Source organism: Dipodomys merriami, unplaced genomic scaffold, assembly GCF_024711535.1.
Source record: "Dipodomys merriami isolate MVZ:Mamm:240054 unplaced genomic scaffold, mDipMer1.0.p SCAF_30, whole genome shotgun sequence".
NCBI lineage: Eukaryota > Metazoa > Chordata > Mammalia > Rodentia > Heteromyidae > Dipodomys > Dipodomys merriami.
Genome location: NW_027204493.1, coordinates 5,037,098 through 5,058,240, shown reverse-complemented (window position 1 = coordinate 5,058,240; position 21,143 = coordinate 5,037,098). Strand labels below are relative to the sequence as shown.

Below are 21,143 nucleotides of genomic sequence, written 5' to 3'. Positions count from 1 at the left end.
AAGTCAGCCATAGCATATTCAATACTTACATGTCAGTCTCTTCCAGTCACATCATGCTTTGACTTTTTTCTGCCTCCCCTTTCCATGTTCAGCAACTTTAGTGATTCAATTGGGCCCTCCCAGATAATCCAGAAAGTCCTTGGCTTAACTCATCTGCAAAGTCCCTTTTGCCATAAAAGGTTTCAGTAAATACAACAGGTTGCTCTTGGGGAAGGCCACAGCCCATGAGACCAGCGCCGTACTCAAGTCCTTCTTGCCACAAGGAAGTACACACAGTTTTACAGCTCTGCTCTAGTGCCGCCTTGGTCTGTGAGCAAGTTGAGGACGGGACCAGCCCTGTCATATTAACCAGTGTCAGACACATGGAACATAGTCAGTGGGTTCTCAACAATTCATGCCAACTTGGTCCATGAGTAGGACTCTCCCAACTGCCTTGAAGCCCGGTGCCCTTGGATCATTTGCACCTGCCTCTGTCTGGTGGTTTATTATTAAACTGAACACTCCTGGCTATGTCTCTAACCTTGCACCCACCTCCAACACAGAACTCAGGAAGCATTCACCCACCACTGAGTCTCCTCATCCTTCAATGGGGGATGATGCTATTTATGGCATCTAGTTTGAAAATACTGAGATATTATCACATGGAAGACACTGACAAAGCCCAGAGAAATGCATCTTAGCATCCTACCCCAGAATCTCATAAGTTTAAACTAACAGGTGAAATGCTTCCCCGTTCGATGAAGCATTGTGGTGACTCTGCATGCCAAGGCCCTCAGGGTAAGTATCAAATGAAAGAATTCTGGCAAATGGTCTTGCAAAGGGAGGTACACAAGGCCCCTCAACATCTGGCTCCTGGTACCTCTCTAGTGTCCTCATGGGCACAACTCCCAGCCTCTCAGTCACCATGTGCCCATGCATCACACCCTCACTCCAAGATTTTGTACAATATCTTGGGGAGTTAAATTCCATTTTGATATGTGCAAACCAAGATTCACAGCCAATAAAGAACTTGCCCAAAGCCATGTAGCTTATTAATAGGAGTGCCAAGTTTAACCCGGTCTGACTCTTAAAAATTGATGTGCATCTGCCTCATTATACAACAGAATGTGATGACACAGCTCCTCCCCTACCCCTGGGTCTCACTGGGTAACTAGGAATGTCCACAAAGTACTGAGCTACATGGGCCCAGCCGACAGGATGGGATTTCTTTCTGAATGGCCTTCCCTTCCCATTTTCTAGGATCAATAACTGATGATGACAATGAAAGTCATCCTTTCTAGGACTGTATTATCGCAATGTTTTCATGTACAGAAGGGATTTAGAGGAGCTAATTAAAAGAATTTGCCCAAACATTAAAAATTGTGCTAGTACCTTGCCCATGTAATTGTAACCCCTCTGTACGGTATTTTCACATTAAAAATTTTTTTAAATGTGCTAGATCAGTGAAAGTGAGTAACAGGTTCTTAGTCTTGCCATAGAATTCAGAGGTAGACACATAAAGAAGGTTTTTTTGTTTGTTTGTTTGTTTGTCAGTCTTAGAGCTTGAACTCAGGGTCTGGGCACTGTCCCTGAGCTTTTTTGCTCAAGGCTAGTGCTCTACCACTTTGAGCTACAGTTCCACTTCCAGGTTTTAGGTAGTTAACTGGAGATAAGAGTCTCATGGACTTCCCTGCCTGCACTGGCTTTGAACTGTGATTTTCAGTTTTCAGCCTCCTGAGTAGCTAGGATTACAGATATGAGCCACCAATGCACTGCCACATACTGGCTTTAACAATGAGATTTATGGAAGCAAGAGAGAAAGAGTGCCCTCAAAGGAGATTAGCAGCAGGCAGTTCAGCAAATAGTCTAGTGTGCTAAACCCTAGGATTCTCAGCAATTCTATGGACAAGCTTTCATGATTATGCTAAGCATATGTACATAACTGTGGAATTCTGAGGAAAGGGAAGTTTTCCAGGAGCCATAAGACAGAGTGGTTTTACCTAATAAAGTACTGCCAGGGCCAAGATGGCAATCTAAGGAGAGGTGCATGCCTGAACCCTCGACTCTAATGAGGTATAGATGAGGCCTCTGGCTAACCTTGAAAAGTCCCCCTGCTGGGGCACTGCTGGCCACTGTACCAAGAGTAGTTGTGGTCAATAGGACAATGGTAGAGCAGGATATTTGGTAAAATGTACCCAGATGGTGCTGTGCCTATTTTTTTTGCCCCTTTTGACATATTGTTCCCTTTTTGTTTGCCTACCCTCATCTCTATTAGATTAAATATCCTAAACATAAGAAGAATGAGACCCTGGAAGCAGATATTGGATAGTCTTTCCTTGGAGCCTTTTACAGCAGTCTAAGATCCTTGGTTAACTAATACTATTCACTTTTTTAGTTTTTAGCAATTAAAATCTATGATCTGCATACTGCACTGACCCTGTCATATCATTCACTTCTGCAGACCCTCAAGCCCTCGATGACTGGCATAGATGTGTAGAGGAGAAGGGAGTTGCTGCCACCTCTTACAGGAAGCCAAATCTTGGAGTCCACTTTGACCCAGCTTTAATGGAGACTGAAGCCATTAGAAAGGCTATTGGAAACTGGCCTACACCTGTTTCTGATTCCAGAAGTCTGGGATGGGATCTCAGTACGTGGATTCTCCACACTCTGGAACTGCTGGTCTAAATTTTTGTAGCCTTTGCCCCTGTATGCACTAGGATTAGGAAGGAATCTGAGCATCCTCATATCCAATAACCCACGACATGCCCACAGTCTCTAGGATGTGGTCTTTTTCTAGCTTCTCTTAGATATAGTCTCCAGATTTGCAGGGCTGTGATTTATCCCCTCACCACAGCTGAGATTAGCTCCTGTCTCTTCTCTGAAAAGACACTAATACTGAGTGTAAACGTTCTGTTTAACCAAGCTGCTACACAACTTGGCAATGATGTTTGCTTAACCTCTGCTCAGCTGCTGTCTTCGGAGGATTTTCTTGTCCTGCCCTTGGCCTGGATCACATTTTTCATGTTCAGTCCTGAAAGCCACTTATTTAGCACTTTGAGGAATTTGGGGTTTCTTCGTGCATGTGCTCCTTCTACATTCCCCAATTCAACTACTGTCTAGCCAGAGCAGGAGGTGAGACAGGCCCTACGGTCCACCAGCAGGGAGGGGTAAGTTATCACTGACAATGTGTAGAATTGTTTGCACATGGTGATCATAGAGGAGCAGTTGGTTTTAGTTTATTAAATGACTGTTCTTTATATTCTCTACAAACAATGCATTTCACCAATGGTCCTACACCCGAGACAAGCAAATGATAGCTTCCCTCCCCAAGCTAGGTACACCAAAAGCACTCAGGGCTGTTGTTTTAGAAACATCTAGAGGACTAAAAGGGCTATTGCCACCAGGTCTCTGGCTGGGCCAGGAGTTCAGGGACCAAAAGGCTTAGTGCTGTATAGGGCTTCCTTGTCTCCCTCTGCAGCCTCAGAGCCTGGCACCGTTCCCATGCACTTTTCTCACCTGCTCATTGTTCCCTGATTCTACCCACCTCTCTGCCATCAAACTCTGTCCCACATCCTGTGTGGCTGGCCAAAGGATCTGTCCAAATCATCCTCCTAAATTCCCTAGGGCAGGTCAAGCCTCTGGTATCTATTTGCAAAATATTGTTGCTAATAATGGCTCTGAGTCTATTTAAGGCCCCAAGGAGGGTCAGCAAGTTCCCTGGACAGAGCCTCTGTGTACAGAGATGTGTATAAGAATGAGGAAATCTCCTAGGACACCAGCTTTTGTCGTTGGTAGTGGTGGTGGTGGTTGGTTGTGGGTTTGAACTCTGGGTCTGAGCGCTGTCCCTGAGCTCTTCAGCTCAAGGCTAGTGCTCTACCACTTGAGCCATAGTGCTACTTCCAGTTTTCTGGTCGTTTATTGGAGATAAGAGTCTCACGGACTTTCCTGCTTGGGCTGGCTTTGAACCATGATCCTCAGATCTCAGCCTCCTGAGTAGCAAGGATTACAGGTATGAACCACCAGCACCAGCCTTCTTTTAATATGCAAATTGATGGCCTAAGCCTCCATCCCATGGGAGTCTAAACCCCACCCCAAGCCTTCTAAAGGCTAGAGAGGAGACTTAATCTCACTTAATTTCTCCCTCACAGGAGCTTCTGGGTTTGAGATCACCATCTTTCTGCCTGCATCTCTTTTCTATTCTGTGTACTTGTTCATACCCCATATCCCACAGACCCTGTTCCTTTCCCACTGCTTTTCCTAGGCATATCTCATACTTTTACTGATGTTTAGGGGAAAAAAAACAGAATAGCAAATAGCTTAAAACTGAGGATTAGTGATCAGTGTTCATTGCTCTCGCATGTAGAACCTAACAAAAATAAATCAAAGCCTGCATGTAGTGATAGAAGTTAGGAAAGTTGGATCTGATGGGTGTGCTCTGTATGCTGCCCCTCAGTAATGTTAAGAAATGTGAGAGAAGTAGAATTGCTCGTGCTTCCCAGCCATCCTCACTGTCTCCCATTGGGTCATTCCTTTCTCATCTTCTTCCAGTTCTTCAGTCTCCTTCCCATCCCCAAACTACAGAGGGAAAATGGAACCCTTCTGTCACTTTGTCAGACATGTTAAACCCAAACTCTTGCCTTCTGAGGTACATTGGGGCCATGTTTCCTCAATGGCTTAACCAAGTTTGTGCAACAGAGGCCCACCTTCCCGGGCTCCCAGGCCTAGACGAGCTGTACCCCTCATTTCTGCTCCTAAACAGCCATTTTTCCTCCACTCTCCTCTACTCAATTGCCTTTTCTGTCCATAGGTCTCACTGTGATTCCCAACTCAAAAAAACTAGGCTTTGTTTTCAAAACAAAGTAGTTGAGCTACAACTACTTCCTAGTGGCCTGTCTAAGAGCAATGGTCTCCATCTATTTTGTTCTCTGATGGATCCCAGTGACTTACAATGACTTTAAGATCTGAAGATCTCAAAAACATTTAAACTGTTTCAATTTCTTAATGCATACAGATAGGAGGCAATATACCCTAATATATATTTCCAGATTCCTAGGATTTGATTAATAAAAGCAATAGCAACAGGACTTCTAGGCCTCTTAGCTGAGAACAGGTGTGAAACACAGCAAGGGCAGCAGTAATTATAATCATGAACATATAAACATATCAGCCTCAGCGCTAACCACTTTACATTGACTCCTCACAACATCCCACAAGAAAAACACTAATTATCCTGATACTGTTATCAAAAATAAGACTAATTATTTTACAAATGAAGAAACAGAACTGATTCAGTTGCCCAAGTCACACAGCTTGTTGAGAGAAGATATGGAATTTGAACTAAGGTCTACTCTAGTCCAGATTGGCTTAAGACGAAAGGATTAGGCAAGCTTAAGACTCTCAGCATGTAACACTATGTTGCTTTTGGAAAGGACTATGCCCGTTTATAGACACAGGTACAAACATCCTTATTTTAAGGTATGTCACTTATAAGGTGTATATATTTGAGGTGTTTTTAAAAAATATATTCTAACAACCTTTACCTTTCAGCTGCAATATTCAATTCATTAATATTTAATGTACTATTGAATTCATTTGGATTCTCTCTCTCTCTCTCATATAGATTGATTTTGTCTTTTGTAGTTGTACCTTCCCTGTCTACTAGCTGAGTGAGTGTATATATATGTGTGTGTGTGTATATATATATATATATGTATATATGTATATATATATATATATATATATATATATATATATATATATTCTCTGATTCTTTTTAGAGAGTTCCAGAAAGGGGTGTCTATAACAAAACCTCCTGGCACTTAATAAATACAGCCAATAGGCTTATGTTTGCTAGATTCTCATTAGTCAATCTAAAATAACTGTCTCTGGAGCCCGCTTCCTCCAAGGTAGGACTGGGGATACAGACTCTGTTCCCCCCAGGGTGGTAGTAAGCACTATCAAGTTCTGGCTCTAAAATATTGAGCAGACCCTGTTGTTCTCTGAGGAACTCAATCCAGGACAAACAGGCACTAGATACTCCAACGCAGAGACGACCATCAGTGAAGGAGCCCAACCTGAGCACTGGCTGATGGCAGAGACCACCTCAAACCAGGCCCTTCCCCACAGACCAGGCCCAGCCTGCCTCATGAAGACCTCAGAAACGCCATCAAGATTTCCCCAGCCCACTCACTTCCTCTATTTACCTGGTTCCTGAGATAGGGGAGAATGATAAAAGGGGTGACATTGATCAAGATACATTATATCCACAAACTGGCATGTTGGATTAAAATCCCTTTATACAGCTACTTAAAGATTAACAACAACAACAAAAAGACTTTCTGAGCAACAGAACCATCCTCCATGATCTAATCTGAAATGCTGCTCATTCTTAAAGAGACAACCCCTACACTCCTTATGCATGATAGTCATCCCTTAGACGATCACAGTGATTCCTCGCCTTCCCCAAGAATTTCATTCCAGAGATGAAGTGGCAGCCTCATATACTCGCCCTCTCTGTATGGCAGTTCACTCAATGCTACTTTGTGGATTTTCACCTATCGTGGGGGTCTCTGGAATGAAACTCCCACGATAGGTGGGATATTATTTACATATACATTTTTAAACCCGCAAAACTATGAAGCCACAATAGGTGAACCGCAATAAGAACAGAAGACATCCAAATACGGTTTTTACACTTCTACTGGAAATGTTCCAACATCTTAAAAAAATAGAACTATGCATAGAAGTAGAGAAAAATGACTTGCAAATCGCCGAAGACCTTCTTCATTCCTCTTCTCTTCCCCTATCCATACACACTTCTGAGAAGGATGTCAACCTGTTAAGACCTTAAATGTTTATAAATGCACTTTAGCAATATAGTACTCCAGGAATTCCTAAAAATTGCCTCCCTCACACCTCATTACATACACAAATAATGAGAAGACAAAAAAGTTGGCAATTTCTGCTCCTCAATTTTGACTCTATTCGCAAAGCTTTGTTGTTTCATCTGAAATCAGAAAAGTCCGTTTGAAGTTGAAGCCATGGTCTGCAATGGTGTGCAAAGGGGATACACACAGCATAACTCCGGCCACGTACAATATTATTCTCTTACCTTGCCTTCTTCCTGGAATTCCAGGGGTTGTATGCAACCTAGAACACAAAATAGACAAATGAATACATAATTGCAGTGCAGACATGTGTACTTGATTCAAAGAAGAAACTAAACCAACTTTAACTGTGGACATGCCTGTCTCCCCTCCAAACTCCCTAATAATCACCCTCCTCCCACAGAAAGGAAAACGTGTGCTTACTGCAAGCTTTTTATTGTTTCTAAAACCTTTTCTTTCTCCTTTCCTCCTATATATACACAGAGAAAGAATAAGAATATCAGAATACAAATGGGGGAGTAGAAAAATTAGCAAACTCAGTGTCTTTCAAACTTTTTGAAGCCAAAATACCTCCTGGTTAGAGGACAAAATTCACTTCTAAGATGTATCAGACAGCTATGGCTACAATGATGCTATGTAACAAACCACCCTCAAATGAAACTTGTTGTCATGCTAACAGATCTGCATGTTGACTATGAGCTGTCCTACTTGGACTCAGCTTCAGGCCACCAGTTGGATTTAGGCCTGCCCTGATTCTCCATGACCCATGGCTACATGAGGCACATTCTCATTGGGAATGGAAGAGCATGGAAGGCATTAAAAAATCTCTACTTATATTCTCTCCCATTCCATTGACCAAAGGAAGTTACCAGCCAAGTTCAAAATCTACTATCAGGACAGGGGTGGACGGTCTGCTCCAAAAGGAAGAAGGGAGTCATTATTTTCTGACAATCCAGTCTATCACAGAAATCAAATATACCAAGGAGATATAAGATGCCCTTTGCTGATTGGATAAAGGAACAAGGCCTCTTAGACCCCAGATCCTTCCCCACGCCAACAAGCTGTCTGGTAATCCCTCAGGGCTTCAAAGAAGATGGCTGGCATGATACACAGGGAATCCTCTCATGTTATAGATAAGAAAACTGGAGAGCAAATAACCATAATAACTTGTCCATAATCTGAGATGTGTCAGCCATGAGCCACAAGTAAGAGGATCCTTTCTAGAAGCTTCCAAATCAGACGACAACCAGTGTTTTTTCAGCCTCAAGTCATAGTTACAGGGATTATGACTGTTGCATAGCTTACAATTTGTGAAAATTGCTTGCAGCTGGAGAAAATGGTCACAACCAGGTAGCATAGAAAATAAAGAATGGGAGCAAGTGAAGGATATGATTGTGACTACTGAATGGCAAATTATTCATTTTCACAGTACTAAGCTCACAATCAACTATCCCCCTCCCAGCTCTCCATGTGCAGCTTGATATAGATTAGAGCAGAGATAAGTAAACATGAGAGAGAACAGAGTTGAGCTAAATTTTATATGCATCTTAGATGAAGAAAATACACGAACAAAAGAATAAAAATTAGATCTATGTGTATTTATTGATAAATGAAGCTTCGAGAAGTTAACATATTAAGAAGTGGGTAGAGGCTTTTACAAGGTTATAACTCAAGAGCACTAGAGGCCCTAGAAAGACCACCCATAGTCTCAGATGTTGGCACCAAAGAGACCTATTAAGTTCAACTTACAGATGTTCCACTACTTACAGTGGGGTTACATTCCGACAAACCGCTGTGTGTTGAAAATATCGTAAGTCAAAATGCATTTACTACACCTAAGCCAACCAAACATCCTATCTTAGCAATTCAGTTCACTGTAGCCTATCTGTTGTTACCCCCAAGATCACATGCCTGGTAAGAGCTCCTGCTCACTGCCATTGACTGCCTTCAACTATACACCAGGAAAAGGTCAAAATAGAACATTCGAAGAAGTACAACTGCTTCTGAATTCACATCATTTTGGCATCACCCTAAAGTTAAAAGTTGAATCATCCTAAGTTAAGGTCTTAGAGGGAATATACGTCATAAATAGAAAGTTGGGTCAACAGCAAGAGTAGTGGTCACTTAAAGAGACAGAAGAGAGGCTAAAAGCTTGCCCATAACTTCAAGAGAGCCAGATGTTTTCAGCCTCAACACGGTCATGATTCCAAAATCAACAATTAATACAAGATGTTTTCCCTCAGTGGCCAGAGGTTAGAGAGGATAAGATGAACCAGTCAGGCTATTCCTTGAGCTGAGAATACTGAGAGTTCCCCTTTTCCAGGCTTGTGGCACAATCAAAATCTGGTTCTAGTCACTTCCTCTGCAGGTTTGAAATGTTCCAGGTGAGCATAGTGTGCAGGCCACTGGAGGGCCTAAAGTATCTAATTCTTCCAGTCTGCATGAGCTCCCCCACATGGTGACTTAAGCTGTGTCAGAGAACTAAGCAGGAATGATTTTCATTCCCTTCCTTGTGGTTCTAGATGAAGGTGAGCAACCAGAGACCTCTACAAGGGGTTTGGAAGGCAGACATCAAGCAGAAGCCATCATGCTCAGGAGGTCTGATGGCGCAGCACATAGAGAAGCAACTCACATTGTCTCAGAGCTGACTGAGGCTGGGCCTCTGCATCTCTGCTGGGCCTCTTCCAGCAAGTCCGAGTCCAGGCTAGTGTGTGAAAGGAGTGACACTCGCCCTTCCCACTGATTGCCAGTGTTACTAAGGTGAAATCTGGTGAGACTCAAAAGCTTGATCCAGTTTTCTCCCTCTCCCGCTTCACATCCAGCTTTCTGTCCCAACTGCAGACCCTGATGACCTGCACACACATCATACATACAAAGGCAACAGCCTAGAGTTCCCCACTCCTTTTCTATTGGATAAATGTAATCTATATAATAATCTTCATGTAACATCGTACAGCCTAGCTGTTTTCCTGATCCATGTTTCCTCGTATAATCAACCACTCCCATGGGACAAATGCAAAAAGACTCTGTCCTTGTTTCCCACAGACTCCTCTCAAAAGAGTGTTGATGGTTCCTCCAGCTTCTGCTCTCCCCTTTTGGAAGTATTGAGCATTAACCTCAGAGCCTTGCTGAGCAGGTGCACTACCATTTCAGCCACACCCCTAGCCACATCACCATGCTTTCTGCTTAATTGAAATTTTATCATCACCACATCATGGTTACCAACCCATTATCACTCATACTTCTCCCATCACCATTAATACCATCACCACCCCAGCCAGCACACAACCATCACGGTCACCACCATCAAACTACCACCATTACCATCATCTACCAGCACTATCCCAGAACCACCATACCAGCACTCACCACCACCACCATTACCATAATTACTATTGTCATCAGAGTAATTACACCACCACCATTGCCACAACCATTACCCCTTCTTTATCTTCTTTCACTTTTACAATAGCAGTTTTCAGATGTTTCCTATTTTACAAATGAGGAGGCATGAAGGAACTTGTCAGTAGCCAAGAAAAGATCTAAACCTAGGTCCAGTCTGTTACTATACTACACAGCCTCTGATACCATATTTGGCAAAGTAAATGAAAGCCATCAGTCATCAGTGACCAAGAAGGACAGAAGAAGCAAAATGTATGCTATCAAGAACATAAAGACAGAGCAGCTCAAGGGCACTGGGCAGACAGAAATGGAATAGATTAAACAGGATCTCTCAGAGCAGAGATGGGGGACAAGTTGGTAGCCACTCTGATTCAGTACTCACTCACAAGAGGAAGAGGCCTTACTACTGCAGACTTGAAGGGCAGAAATGCTCGTCCATGGTGTGGAGGGCAGAAGATGGGTTCTGAGTGAAGGAGTTAAAAGTAGTGAGAATCAGAAATGACCCCTGAAATACCTGAAGTGCTCATTAATTGGTCCCTGGGTTTACATTAGAAGCACTTGGAGAGCTTGAAAACTTCACAATGCCCAAGCCACACCCTCAAGTCTCTATTATTCATTAGGATGAAACAAGGATTGAATGTAATGAATGAAGTAATGAATTAAGTGAGTATATGAATCAAACCAGCAGAACTCCAGAATCATTTCCTTCCTTTTGCACCTCTAGTTTCAATTAGTTGGACTCATCCTTGTTTTTGTTTAGTTGGTCTCTTGAACTAAGTGCCTTTGAGCACTAAATGGTGGTAAGGTAAAAGGGATAAAAGGATATTTCCTAGGATGGAGGAAAGATGTGTCTAATTTTAGATGAAAGAATCTATCTCTCTTTAATTTGGAGAGGACAAAAATAAAGAATCTACAACCGAAGTAATAAGGAGAGTAGGTTGGAGGCAATTCCCAAAGTTGGAGTGAGGGACTGCCTTTATTCTAGCATGGACATGAACTTGCCTTATTTTCTACAACACCCAAAGACTTAATGGCACAAGAGCAGTTATAAGTAACAATAGCATGTGCTGAATATTTACATGTGCCAGCCCTGTGCTAAGTACTTTCACTCTTAGTTCTGTGTGACGGGTGCTAACATTTCTTTACATCTTGAAAGGCCCCCAAAGGACCATGTAGTGAAGACTTGTTCTCCAGGGGGTAAGGCTGTTGGGAGGAGTGGGGCCTAGTGGAAGTGAGGTCACTGAGGGCGTGAGCTTGAAGGGCTCCTGGGGACCCCCCAATTCCTCCTCTTCTCTCTCTTTTCATCCAGCTTCAATAAGGTAAGTAGATTACACCACCATGTGTTCCCACAATACTATGTGGATTGCAGTCCCAAAGCAATCAAGCCAGCTGATCATGGACAAGAACTTCTGAAACTGTAAGTCAAAAGCAACCTCTTCTCCTTTAAGTTGATTTTCTCAAGTATTTGTTACAGCAATGCAATGTTAACTAATGGTCTGCTACAGAGATAAAGAACCACAGAGAGACTAAAGAACTGCCCAAGATAACACAATTATCAGAGTGGCAGTATAGATAGCAGGAATATACCCTAGAGGCCACCTTCCTCTAACTCCACTCACCTAGCATCCCAGTCCCCATGGAGTCTAGGTTATGATTGGTCCCACTTCCCAGATAAGGAGACTGAGATTGAAGGGTTTATTTTTTTTTCAGGCTGACACATCTCACAAGCACAGCCTGGATTTGGAGCTCCACAAACTGGACTAGAGACAGATGTTCCCAAATAATACCCAGCTTGTCCCCCAATACTGCCTCAAACTTCATCTCAGATACCCCAACGGCAGTCATGTGGCATGACCTTTCAAAATAGCTACATTTCTAACAGTCTACCCAAGACCTAAACCAGCACTGGCATGTGTGCCAAGTCTGAAAATGACACATAAATACAAGGAAAGGCGAATCTAGCCACACTCTAGGCTGGGCAAAACATCTCAAATTATTTGTTTCAAACATTTTGCAATTGGCAAGACCCAAACCACATTTTTCCAAGCATTCTCTTCCCTACCCCACCCCCACACCATCCCGCTTTACATCGTGTATATTTCCCCAAAAATCTAACCCATATGTCTCTGATCCGTTTACACTTAACTCATCAAATTATTGTTTGCTAAGAGTTGTTTGCTGCCCATGAAGCCTTCTGAGACTGTCTGTGAGGCCTTCAAAAGGCTCTTTCTGTCTCTTTTCTTAGAAACAGGAAGCTACATTTAGCCAAGAGCAAATGAAATTGAAAATGTTGGCAATGGGAGGGATGAGGCTCTTGGGCCAAAAAAATTGGTTCTTCTGAACATGGCAGGGCTGTAAAAGAACCCTAAGATGGCATTGCAAGGTCCTGGAACACAGAAACCAGGGTTGGGTTCGGTTTGGTTTTTAGCCATGTTCACTATGGCAGACACAGACATATGTCTGTGTCTGTCATAGTCTCAAAGATTGCTGGAGAATGTAGTGGAAAGCCAATGGAGTAGCAGGTCCCAGACCTGGTAATGGCTAGTGATATCCTTGGTTCTGGTGGGACAAAATCCTCCCTATTATACTTCTACTATGGCAGCTAAAGATCCTATAGAGGTCTGTATTTCTATCTGCTTTACAAAAAAAGGAGAAGAAAGAAAAAGAAAGTAGGAAATAAAGAAAAGGGGAAGGAAGGGAGGGAGGGAGGGTGGGAGGGAGGGAGGAAGGAAGGAAGGAAGGAAGGAAAGTAGGAAGGAAGGAAGGAAGGAAGGAAGGAAGGAAGGAAGGAAGGAAGGAAGGAAGGGAGGGAGGGAGGAAGGAAGGGAGGGAGGGAAAGAAAAAGAGAAAGAAAAAAGCAAACATAGAAAAAAACCAAACACTTCTCAAAACAAACCATTATATCTGATATAGTTTAACTCATCCATGTTTTTTTGGCTTTAGCAAAAAATTCTAGGGTTTTTTTTAATTGCTTAAGTTCAGCTAACTTAATGTCTCTTGGGAAAACTGATCTATGTAAATGTGACTTAACTAAAGGGGTCTGAGCTGTTCACATGTGTTTCGCATTTTCTAATCATCCTGAGCTCTGTTCATGGTGAGCAGACACAAAATGATGGTGGTCTCATTTCAACATCAATTTCGATCCATTTTATCTCTCCAGAATGCTGCATGATGGCTGGAGAGAATCTCACTTCCTATTTGCAGACAGTCAGAAGCCAGGATTTATGGAACTCTTGGATGTATGTAAAGGAGATTGCACGGATGGAAGACCCAGAGGACGATGGCCATTCTCTAAAATGTCTACATTGTTTAACTTGGCCAAAACCTTACTCAAGATTCATTTTAAACAGTTTCTTTCCCTGACTAAATTTACATCAGCAAGTCTTTTAAGAAAGGTGGGTCCTATTCATTTTCTACCATTGTATGACAAATGACCACCTCCAGTGAGAGGCAAAAGACAGCACGCATGTGTGCTATCACCTCACCAACCTGGGGCCCAGGCCCAGCCGAACGGTCTCACAGATGACAGCTAAGGTGGTGATCAGCTACATTCCCATCTAGAAGCTTGATTGATGAGAGCACTTGTAGCTCACTGGGGGTGTGAGCAGAACTTGTTCCCTTGTAGCTGTGTGGCTGGGCTTCCTGTTTTCTGACTGGCTGGTGGCTGGGAACTGCTCTCAACTCCTAGAAGCCATCCTCAGTTACACAAGTTCCTCCACAGTCTCTTCCTTCAAGAAGGGCCCAGAGCTCTCTAAAGGGTTTTCACCTGATTAATGCAGGCCTCCCTAACATCATCCCTCTTTGGATTAATTCAATATCAACTGATCTGGGGCCTTAATTGTATCTGCCAACTCTCTTTACCTTGGTCATATGACATGACCTGATCGGCACAGGATAAACATCATACTTTTGGGTCTCATCCACATTCAAGAAGGTATTATACAGGTGAAATGCATCATAAGGACTCAAAATATTGGAACCACCTTGCCATTTTGCCTGCCACACCTATGTGCAAAGGTATGTGATAAGATTAGTTATAATTTCGGCCTTCAAGAAACTCATAGCCTATTGGGCTAACAAGTAGGTGAATGAGGGTGAATATGGTTGAAGTACAGAATTGCATATATGAAAACAGAACAGTGAAATCTGTTGAAAGTTTTTAAAGGGAGAGAGTACATTGAAATACATTGTACACATGATTGGAAATTTCCCCCTGTGTGACTGTGTGCTAATAAAAAAATAGAAACTCATGACCTAACAAAAGCAGTGGATATGCAACAAGTTACTAAGCCATTAGAATAGAGATGCATTTGATATTCAGAAATAGCACAAAAGTGCAGCATAAACACTGCACTCCATAAGAATGGGAGTTTACCAGGCAAATGAATATAGGAAAGAAATGGTGAGTTAAATAGAATTGCCTTGAAACAGTATGATGGATTTAACAAATTAGTCATAATTTGATTTCACTAAGATGTCAGCAAATATGCTTACTATTTCTATTTGCTTTTTCTCTTTTAAAAACAAAGAAAAGAAATTTGCTTCCGTAAAGCCTGGTTGATAGACCAGGATATGTGTGTGTGTGTGTGTGTGTGTGTAAAACCGTGTTGCAAATGACTCATCCATTTATAACAAAACACTGGAGAAAGGGAAGCATAGTAAATTAACACTCTATCCCTGAGACTAAATGTGCTCATGGCTGCCCCTGGGATGTGTAGACCTTTTCTAATGAGAAATTTCCCTTGAAGGACATCTCATTTTGGAGGACAGAAATGTGCCTGGGGGAAAGCAGCAGAAAAGGCCAAGGTAGTTCTTGAATCCCTGAGCATGAAGAGAAACAACTGAAGTTGGAGACAGAGCTAGGCACCATGCAGTGCCTGGGGGTACACGTGTCCCACTGTACTGTACCCTGCATTGTAGTACTAGTATGATTTAAAACAGGATTCACTCTTGAAGTCTGAAGTCCTCTAACTCTTCTCCTACAATCTATAAACATAGACTAGGGGGAAAAAATCCCTAAGAAATACAGTATCCTTATGTCAACTCCAAATACCTTTGAGCCACCAGGACGATGACAACACTACAAACGAAAATGCAAACATCTTAACAGACGAGACAGTTTGGGCTTGAGTGGTTCAGTTCCATTGCCAACAGTCTGACACGAGATCTTCTTTGATTTCTCAAACCTGCTCTAGTCAAGTCTGCCTCCCAGGCCTCCAAGACAAGCCACATGGCAGAGTGTAGTACTTTACATGCAGCATTAGGAGACCTGGATTCCAAGAATGGCTCAGTTCAATTTATTCCTTCATTTCCCTAGGACTGTTGGAGAACAAAGTGACTTTTGCACATGTTGGATACATGGGCTTCCCAGACAAGAGAAAATGTTTGCTAGCCACAAGATTTTCGGGCTTTTATTATTTAAATATGGAGACTTCTTCTGTGATATGGAATATATTGAGAGCATGGGCCTTGGAGCAAAGCTTTCTGGGTTTGAATCCCAGGCTTACCACATCCTTGCTGTGTGATGATGGGCAAGAGACTGGACTTCTCTGTGCCTCTGGGGATAATGATAGTTCTGATTCCATAAAGTCATGATGAAGGTCAAATAGATAAATTAAAGTCAAATGCTACATGATCTCACTTGTATATGAAACCCAAAAATGTTGACCTCGCCTCACAGAAGTAAAAAATAGTACTTATCAGGGGTCAGGGAGGGGTCAGGAGTAGGGGGAGAGACGGGTAAAATTTGATCAATAGTAGCATTATAGATGGACGGAGTTCTGGTGTGCTATAACATAGAAGGGTGACTATAAAAAACAACAATGCACTATAGATTCAGAATATTTTCAAAATATGAAGTGATAATTTGAGAGGAGAGATTTTGACCCTGGTTTAAATATTACATGATGCAGCCAAGCACTAGTGGCTCACACATACTAGCTACTCAGGAGGCTGAGATTTGAGGATCAAGGTTTGAAACAAGCCCAGGCAGCAAAGCCCTTAAGAATTTATCTCTAAATAACCAGCAAAAAATGCCAGACTGGAGACATGGCTCAAGTTGTAGAGTATCAGTTGTGAGCAGGAATAAAAGAAAAACTTCAGTGAGAGTTCAGGGCTCTGAGTTCAAGTCTTAGTACTAGTACAAAAATGAAGCAAAATATTTACCCGATGCATGCATCAAAACATCATAATGTGTATAAATTTATGCAACAAGTTCAGAATATCAAAAAATTTTTTAAATGAGCTAAGGTCCATTCTGATCCCCCCCAAAAAATGGCTGCTGGAATACCAGATATTAGAGCTATATTTCAGATAGTAAGATCTTCCTTCCTTCAAGGAAAATTCTAAGGGAGTTCACACAGTTGAGGACAACCCAATCACCTGACTACACATAACTTCATAGAAGGCTGGCAAAGAACACTGCACAGGGTTTTGTGCCCAGATCAAAACCAGTCATTCCATTGCCATGAAAAGAGACAGAACAGACCTTGGATGACGAGAAGTCTCCACCATGCTAACTTGCCTCCTGGTTTCCATTTTGACTTCCTGAGTGGACTTATTCACTTGGAATAAAATGATACCCCATCACTGCTTCTCCCCAAATATTTTAATTCTGAAGTTGCTGTGAAACCATAACATATGATAAGCATCTACTATGATTCATGTAATGAAATACTATCCAGCAGTAAGAAGGAATAAAAGTATTTATGTATAAAAGGATAGTGACAAATCTCAAGATAGTTATGCTGAGTGAAAAAGCCCAGGCCAGAAAAATGTACTATATGTTGTAAGAGTCTATTTATTTATTAACTTACTTACTTACTTACTTACTTATTGCTGGTCCTGGGGCTTGAACTCAGGGCCTGGGCACTGTCCTTAAACCTCTCTGTGCTCAAAGCAAGAGCTCTATCACTTGAGCCACAGCGCCATTTCCGGCTTCTTCTGTTTATATGGTACTGAGGAATTGAACGCAGCTTCATGCATACTAGGCAAGCACTCTACCACTAAGCCACATTCCCAGCCCCTCAACCCATATTCTTACAAATGCTGCAACCTACTCAGTCACTGTCCCTAGCAATCACTAATTTTGTTCATTTAACTTTGACATTTGTTATACAAATGTGATCACACATATATAACCTTTGAGACTTTTTTTAATTCAAAATACCCACAAGGTCCCTCTAAGCTGTATTTATTAAGAGTCTGCTCCTTTTTGTTACAGAGCAGTTGTCCATGAGAATTCTGATTTGTTTAGCCATCTAACCATTACAAAACATCTGTTTCTTTTTGCCTGTTTAGGACTTTTACAAATAAAGATTCAATGAAGCTGTACAGGTTTTAGAGCCAAAACAGGTTTCCATTTGTCTGGTATGATGTCCAGAGTGCAACTGCTGGGTTGTAGAGTAACTGTGTTTAACTTCATAAAGAAATTTCCAAACTCCTCTCCAGAGTAGATATACTATTTTACATTCCTATCATCAGTCGATGAGAAACCATTTTGAACCCTCAATAACATTTGGTATTTTCATTATTTTCCCATTAGCCATTCTGATAAATGTGTTAAGCCATATCTCTTTGTGGTTTTAATGATTCCCACATGACCTTTTTCTAAATTTTTACAGTTTTACATCTTGCACTTAAATCCATGGTAAATTCTGAGGTAACTTTTATAGAGATGTAAAATTTAGGTTGAAGATTTGGGGCTTTTGTTTTTATTTGACCCGTGGATACCCATTGCTTCAGCCTCTTGGGTGTTCATCTTTCTCCTTCCAGGGCCACGTTACTGCCAATACAATACAATACAATACAATACAATACAATTCCGATGGCTTCTGGCTTTTGTAGGAAGTCTTTGAAAATGAGTCCTCCACAGTTTCTTCATCAGACCGCGATAGTTTTTAAGTAATTTCATACTGGGTATCGCCTTTTTCACTTTAGAGAAGAAAGTTTTTCCATAAGCTCTTTCTTCTCTTGGGTCAACTCCTGCAGAAACTCTTGGTTTTGCTCCACTCTGTTCTCCAGCCACTGGAGGAGGGGGTCGCTGATCGCGGACACCTGACTGCACACATGATCCACGTACGCCGAGGCATTGCGGATCCTGGCTACCGGGTCCTGATCGGGGCGGCCGCACATCCTCCTGTACGAGGCCAGTTCTTCCTGCCACAGGATCTTGGGCAGCTCCACTAGCGACTGGAGGCACGCTTTCCCGATGCTGGCACGAGGTACCACGTGGAGGGGGACATCGACCCTCTCATACTCGGCGCTCCTCGGGGCGCGGGCGGATTGGAAGCAGGTGTAAGCGATCTGGCCCGTGTTCGTGTTTTTATCCTCCACGAAGCAGGAGAAGATAATCCCGACGAAGCCTGGGTCCATCATCTGGTAGGCGGCCTGGGTGCGGATGTCCACGTGGGACGGCCAGACGGTGATGTGGGGGTGGGAGTGGTACCAGCCCACCACCCGCAGCGGGCTCCCGGTGAGCGCCGCCAGCCTCTCCGTCTCCGCCGAGGCCGCCGACAGCTGCTCCGGGGAGATCTCCACCCGGTCCTTCCTCTTGTCCGACCGCGGCAAGATGATGACGGAGCGAATATGGACGATCCGGGCCGCCTGGGCCTGCGCAGCCACGGTGCCCAGATCCTCTCCGGAACCCCCACAACGGGTGTGACTCCCCTCTTCCTCCTTCAGCACCCCAATACACAGGCCCATTACCTCCTCTTTATCGGTGCTCAGAGCGTGGTTGACGCACACGAGGAAAACGTCGGAATCGAGGTGAACCGCCTGAACCGCCATCTTGCCCCACAATGCTCCGGTGCAAGGCTCCGCCCCCCGCGGCGCCCTCCGCGCCTGCGCAGCCCTCCGCGCCTCTCAGCCTTCCGCGCCTGCGCAGCAGCGCCGCACGCGGACTCCACTAACACACAGCTGACCAATCCGAAGTCCGTATGACTTTATGTGAAATTCTAGAAAATGCACAGATTTATCATGACAGAAAACAGAACAGTGGTTGTCTGAGAATGATGGGTGCCAGAGGGAGAGGCTGGCAAAGACACAAGAAATTCGGGGTGATGGGTACGCGCACCATCTCGCCTGCGGTAATGGTTTTCTGGGGATGTACACATATGCCCGAATGTGCCAGGTGCATGTGGCTCCCGCCTGTCATCCAGGCTACTTAGGAGGCTGAGATCTGAGGATTGAGATTTGAAGCCAGCCTGGGCAGGAACGTCTGCGAGACTCTTACCTCCAATTAACTACCACAAAGCCAAACTGGAGCTGTGGCTCAAGTAGTGAAGCACTAACCTGAAGAAGAAGAAGAAAGCTCAGGGCCAGCTCCCAGGCCCTGAATTCAAGTCCTAGTTCTGGTACCAAAAAAAGGAGGAGGAAGGGGAGAAGGAGGAGGAGGAGGAGGAGGAGAAGGAGTCGTCATCAAGTGAAAACTTTGTGTGTGTGTGTAACTGATTCTGCATCATCTATACTGAAATAGAACTATAAAAATTAAGAATCAGTCATATGCCTGGTACTGTGTTAGCCACTGGACATACAAAATGAGCCATGGCTCCTGTCTTCAGAAAGTCATGCTGGTGAATAAATTCGGCCCATGACTGTAAATGGGGTAAATAGAACCCCCAAGGTCTGAACAACCCTGAATAACTTGACTAAATGAAGCACTACAGTCTGCACACTGAGGGCCAGGCCAGTCTCTGGAGTCCAACCAATCCTGAAAGCTCAATTGAATTAACCAATCAGGCAGAGCCATTTTACAAGAAGGCACCATGTCCAAGTATACACTACTGTTTACACCAGGTTTCTACATTAAAGCCACGGCTACCCCCTGGGGACTAGTCTATTCACATTTTAAGCATCTCATAGTAAATTGTATATTTTCCACCTTAAGAAATGAAACCCAATGGCATATTGTCTTCACTTTTCACATCTGTGTTGCAGAGCTGGGAAGGATCACAGGATAGAGACACAGCAGAGTGGAGAGAGAGCTCTTTGCAGTGTGCTGTTTCCACTGTGTCTTGGCATTTTGAGCGCTGCCCTTTGCATGTACAGTGGAACAGAAGCATGTTGCTAAACTCTAGAGGCTGCAGAAGTTGGCTCGAGGGCAAAGACAGAGAAAATACTCCACTTTCTCCTCAATTCTGCCCTCTCAGTTCCTAGGGCTTAGGAAGGTTCATAGGATCTGTCATTGTAACACAAAGCTGTGTTCTAAGCTACCTTTACCACTATGGACCAAAAACTCAGAACACTTTCTCAAACATTCAAAGTCATTGTGGTAGAAGCGGTTGTTTTTTATTTCTTCCATGTCCTCTCCTGACGCATTTCCTTGCTGGAATGCGGAGCCTGGAATTCATTGGATAAGGAATGTCTACAGGGTCAAAGTAAGTATTCTCCACAACTCAACACATACACCCTTTAGCCTGATCCAGTGTCTGATAGCTCAGCATTATTGACCTTTTCCATTAACATGTGGGCGCTGAGTTGTCCTCATTGCCCGGAAAGCCTCACAAGAACTGGACAGGTATTGGGGCTGCTCTACGGGACCACTGTGGGCCTGTTGACCTGGGGCAAGGGAAAGGTGAGAAGGATGAGGTTGTCACAAGAAACTTTGGTGACGCCAAGGTTTCTTAAGAGCTAGAACTTTGTATTGTTTATTTTTCGGCAGTACTTGGATTTGAACTCAGGCCTTATACTTACCAGGCAGGAGCTCTACTACTTGAGCCACACGTCTAGCATTTTTTGGCATATACTAATTGCACAAAGAATCATCATTGTGTTATTTCCATATATGCATATAATATACTCTAGTTAACTTTACCCTTTAATTTACTCTTTTGTTTTCCCACTCTTCTTCTTCTTAGACATTTTGGACAGGTATCA

General features: G+C 43.2%; 2 protein-coding genes across 2 annotated transcripts in view; both read right to left on the bottom strand.

Annotated features, from left to right (window-relative positions):
• Window positions 1–21,143, bottom strand: part of Egflam (EGF like, fibronectin type III and laminin G domains) — a 526,724-nt gene that overhangs the window by 498,294 nt on the left and 7,287 nt on the right. Inside the window, exon 3 of the mRNA XM_070041065.1 lies at window positions 7,091–7,128. The gene's annotated coding sequence lies outside the window, so the exon portion shown is untranslated. The remainder of the gene's footprint in view (window positions 1–7,090; window positions 7,129–21,143) is intronic.
• LOC138840690 (lys-63-specific deubiquitinase BRCC36-like) lies at window positions 17,450–19,055 on the bottom strand. Its single transcript, XM_070040954.1, has one exon. The coding sequence runs from the start codon at window positions 19,053–19,055 to the stop codon at window positions 18,198–18,200; it is 858 nt and encodes a 285-aa protein (XP_069897055.1). The 3' UTR covers window positions 17,450–18,197.

What these genes read in the sequence shown, in the direction of transcription:
- LOC138840690 (XM_070040954.1), bottom strand. Translation starts at nt 19,055, where the DNA reads ATGGCGGTTCAGGCGGTTCACCTCGATTCCGACGTTTTCCTCGTGTGC.